Source organism: Cebus imitator, unplaced genomic scaffold (genome assembly GCF_001604975.1).
Source record: "Cebus imitator isolate Cc_AM_T3 unplaced genomic scaffold, Cebus_imitator-1.0 Scaffold15, whole genome shotgun sequence".
NCBI classification, from domain to species: Eukaryota; Metazoa; Chordata; class Mammalia; order Primates; family Cebidae; genus Cebus; species Cebus imitator.
The window spans coordinates 11,777,282-11,781,823 of NW_016107330.1; the positions used below are offsets into that span (position 1 = coordinate 11,777,282).

The 4,542-nt window shown below is 60.0% G+C and overlaps 1 protein-coding gene across 17 annotated transcripts in view; it reads right to left on the reverse strand.

The window, feature by feature from the left end:
* Positions 1-504: 504 nt before the first annotated feature.
* Positions 505-4,542, reverse strand: part of LOC108288085 (RAP1 GTPase activating protein) — a 74,181-nt gene continuing 70,143 nt past the window's right edge. For 5 of the 17 annotated variants that reach the window (XM_037730700.1, XM_017506894.2, XM_037730678.1 and 2 more), the window contains 5 exons: positions 3,776-3,899; positions 2,687-2,789; positions 2,233-2,336; positions 1,968-2,010; positions 511-1,551 (listed from right to left, as the gene is read on the reverse strand). In XM_037730700.1, coding sequence (XP_037586628.1) covers positions 2,002-2,010; positions 2,233-2,336; positions 2,687-2,789; positions 3,776-3,899 — 340 coding nt within the window. In that variant the 3' untranslated portion in view covers positions 511-1,551; positions 1,968-2,001. Of the gene's footprint in view, positions 1,552-1,967; positions 2,011-2,232; positions 2,368-2,686; positions 2,790-3,775; positions 3,900-4,542 lie in introns of all 17 variants that reach the window. The other 12 variants (XR_001818585.2, XR_005196587.1, XR_001818590.2 and 9 more) reach the window with 4 other exon arrangements.

The window sequence follows — 4,542 nt, forward strand, 5'->3', positions numbered from 1 at the left end:
TCCCTTGGCGCCCCCTGGTGGCCATATAAGGGGATTCACTGAATATGAGAGCGGGGAGAAGGAAGCAATTAATTGAGCACCTACTGTGTGCCAGACACTGTGTGCTGTATGTTTGATATGCACCAACTCATTGAATCCTCATAACAAACCCTTGGGAGAGGCACTACCATTCCTATTTTACAAAAGTAAACACAGGCTTACAAAGGCTAATACATTTCTCAATGCCACCCATTCAGCTGACGAGACAGTGCCAGGACTCAAATCTGTCTGACTGACTATACAGCCATGTTCTTCCTGCAGTGAGGAAGGGGCACAGAGTACAGGGAAGGACAGCACCCGAGGAGGAAACCAAGGGCGATGCTCACAGAGCCAGTGGCTTGGCTTTGGAGGAGTCCTCAGGCCCAGCAGCTCTGATGGGGACAGGCTTGACCCCTGCCACCTTGGCATCCCTGGACATCTGTCTGGGGTCAACCTGGCCATGGTTCACACAAAGCCAGGCCCAACTCTGAGTACAATAGCGATAAATAGAATTTATTTTATACAACTGTTACCGACATCCACACGGCCACAGGGGCTTCCAAAATGGGTGTTGGGGCTGGGAGGCTGGCCTTTGGCATGGCGCCTAAAAAGTGTGGCAGATACACAAGGGCTCCCAGCAGCTGCGCCTGGCTGCCCCTCCATGGCGGTGGGGGCAAGGCCTGGACTCACGGCCAACTGAGACTCTCGGCGTGGAGGGCCCAGCGGCATGGGATGGCAGGGGTGAAGCTGGGTGCTGACTGAAGAGCCAGGGAGGTCCCCATCCCCAATGAGGGGGTCATTTGTCTGTTATGTGCAGGCAGTGGACAGGGCACTGGCAGACCTGTGGCAGAACTGGAGGGTCTGGGAGGTGCAATGGGCACAGCCAGCTCCCTGCCCCTCTGCCCACCTGGGGCCCCAGGGACCTTAAGAAGCAGGGTAGAGTGATGGGAGGTCCCTGGGAAGAAAATCCCAGCTTCTAGGGCAGATACATGTAATCAGTCATCAGTGACTTCTGAAATAATCATGTCCATTTGTAGCAGAAGTGCCCAGAGAGGGAGAGTAACTTGGCCAGAGTCACACAGCAGAACCCAAATCAGAAACCAGGACCCCTGACCCCCAACCTAGTGCTCACTCCCCAACATGTCACATCCACTTCCTGCTGCCTTCAGGGAGTAAGCTCTCCGCACTGAGCTGTCTCAATCCCTCTCTCCCATTGTGTTCCCTCTGAGTCCAGAGGGATGCTCAAGGGTGATGGAGGCCCAGGGTGGGGGCAAGCCAGGTCCCCAGTCTTGCTTCCACTGAGCAATCCTTGCCCCAGCCCGGACCCCCAGGCTGGGGGTGGGGACGATGCCAGCAGCTTCCCCAATCCCAAGTCTGGATGGCTCTGCCCTGCAGAGACAGCCCAGATGGGTGGGCCATGGGGAGGGTGGAGAGGCAGGGGGCGGCCCACGGGCTGGTGTTGGTCTTCAGGGCAGAGGTCCCATCTGCCTGGACTTGACACGGCATCTTCCCCTTGTGCTTCCGTGGCCTCATCTACAGGGCAAAGGGGGATGGAAACACCGTGAAACTTGGCATGGTGGGTGGTTGGCACCAGTGTCCCCCAACTCTACCAAGTCCCCGTCTCAGGGAACCCCACCCTGGGAGGGGCCTGCCCTTGGAATTCCAGGCTTCTGGTCTTTCCATCCCACTGGGAACCCTGAAACTTCCTCCCACCCGGCAACTCCAAGCCCCTTTCACACCCCCATCAAATCCTCCAATAATTCCAGGGCAGAGGTCCCAGGGACGGGCCGTGACCTGCCCAAGTCACCCAGCAACAGAGTGTCGGGTTCAGATCTAGATACATAGCTCTCACCCCAGAGAGGTGGCAGAGGAGCAGGGAGGAGTCAGCTCAGCCCCCGACACACTCCCACCCTCTCCCGCCAAACACAAGCTGAGGGGCTGGGTCTAACCTGCTCAGTTGCACCTTCAGAGGGGGCGGCTGGGCTAACAGCCCTGCAGACAGACAGTGGCAGCGAGGCAGGCAGCAGGACAGGAGAAGCAACGGGGTGAAAGACACAGGTGCGCAAAGTCACTGGTCGTCTCCAGGCCGGCAAGCCCCACCCCGCCTGGCCTGGGGGACCTCTCTCGGTTCAGCCTCAGCTCCCAGTCTCCCCTCCAGGTCATCCCCTCCCCGGTGGGGCTCCCCCAGTGCCAGCCCCAGAGGGCTGCACATACCAGCTGGGTTGTGTGCTGCTCAGATGCTTCCAACTGGATCTTGATCTCGGGACACGCAGGGTCCCCCAGCTTGCCGGCGTCTGGGTGGGGTGATCGAGAGGGGCCTGGGGAGGGGGGCAGGAGGGAGCCACCTCACTGGCCGCGGGGAGGCACCAGGGAGACGGGGGCACAGGTGGGCGGTCGGCACCAGTGTGCTCCAACCCCACCCCTAACTTTCTTCCTTGCCATCCCACATTGTCCTCCGAGACCCTTCCAGAAGAAACCAGCCCTCCAATCTGCCCAGCCACCCTAGGCTGGACAATGACCTGCCCGCTGTCCTCCAAGGCTGGGGCAGTCACATCACACACCCACCATGCGGGGCATGGGAACTGGCACCCCAGCCCGTGCCCAACCCTGTCCTCCTCCTACCCCAAGGGTAGCCCTGCTTCGTGGGGAAGCTGCACTGTCCTGGTACCTGGGGAGCTGCCCCCACTAGTGGTGCTGACACTGTCCTCCAGCCATGTGCTATAGATGAAGGAGTCCCGCTTGTGGGGTGTTCCAGAGGACGACACACTCTCCTGCGGAGGGTTGGAGAGAGGGAGGGAGGTTAGCGCATGTCCTTGGCCCTGGCTAGGGCCCCCACCCAGCCCCTCTCCCTCACTGCACTCCGCGTCCTCCACCTGTGCCTCCTGCAAGGACTGGCCCAGCCATGGCTGCCAGGGAGACCACAGGAGGGCAGAGGCAGGGCCGGCACAGACCCAGGCACACCCCACACACTGCCACACATTTATTCAACAAACATTCACTGATGCTCTCCAGGGCTTGCCATGACATAAATCAGGCATGGGCCCTGCCCACAGGAGCCCAATGTCCGGGAGGTGAGGCAGGCTGTGAAGAGACCGTTGTAATTCTGGACTCTGTGCCCCAGCAGGCAGGACCTGGATCTGCGCTGTTCCTGGCTGCACCTGCTGCACCTGGGGCAGCACTTGGCAAGGAACAGGGGCCCACTGATGGTTTGCAGAATATAGAATGACAAAAGGTGTGCCGGGCAAAGCCCGGGGACTGTGAGAGTGCAAAGAGAGTTCCTAACCTACCCTGGGACTAGGAAATCAGGGAAGGCTTTCAGGAGGAGGTATGTGAGACTCAGTCAAAAAGGATGAGTCAGTCAGCCCGGTGAAGAAAGGAGGAGGACGCAGGAAGAGTGCTCCAGACAGAAGAGATGGCACATGCAAAGGCCCAGGGGTGCAGGAAGCCCAGGAGGCTTGGGGGATTGCAAGGGAGTATGATGCGGTGGTAATGTCTGAGGTGGTAAGAGAGGAGACTAGAGAGGAAGAGAGCGACCACATCTCCAAGAGCCCCAGAGACGGAGCTTCCTGTGGACAGTGCTGGGGAGCCATGGCAGGCTTCTGAGCAGGGGAGGTTCGTCTGCACTGCTCCTTTGGGCTGGGTCCCCTGATCACATCCCAGCCACACCCAGGCTCATGCTTCTACTCAAGGCACCTCCAGGGACCTAAGGGCCCCCATCCAAGCTCCTGTGGAGCCCCTGACCCCCTGAGACTCTCACCAGGCCGGTGTCCTCTCCATCCACGCCCTCCGTCTCCTCCACCACGCTGGCGAAGCTGCTGGCACTGGACGAGGAGCGGGAGAAGTCCTTGAGCGCCTCTGCTCTCTGCGCGGTAGTCTCCGCTCTGCCGTGGACAGCGCCGCATTAGCCGCCATCCACCCAGAGTCCCTCCTGGGCCAGGCCCTCACTCCCTGGCCTCCCCAACCTGGGAGGCCTGGCCTGGAGCAGTCAAGCACCTTTGGGGACCCCTTACAGGTCCTTGGGTCTCTGATCCCCTCAGACTCCCGCTGCAGCCTCCTACTCCCCACACTGTCCTTCCTAATCTGTAAATCTGACCATGCTCCTCCCCTGCTCACAACCCTCTCCTGGCTCCCCATTCCCCCAGATAAAGCACAACGTCCTCAGCGTGGCGATTACTCAGCGTGGCGATTCATAACAGTAACATCACTGGGTGCAGCGCACTGCACCGGGGCCTGCTCCATGTGCCTTTACCTGAGTTAGCTCACCGCTAAGATTATGACACCTATCTTCCAGATGAGGAGACGCCAGGCACAGAGGGGGCAGGCACACGGCCAGGGCCACTCAGCACAGGCGGAGGGCAGGGGAGGAGCCTAGGCAGCTCCCATAGCTGGTCTACAGTCTACTCTTAACCCCACAAGCAGGCCGGGCGCGGTGGCTCAAGCCTGTAATCCCAGCACTTTGGGAGGCCGAGGCGGGTGGATCACAAGGTCAAGAGATCGAGACCATCCTGGTCAACATGGTGAAAC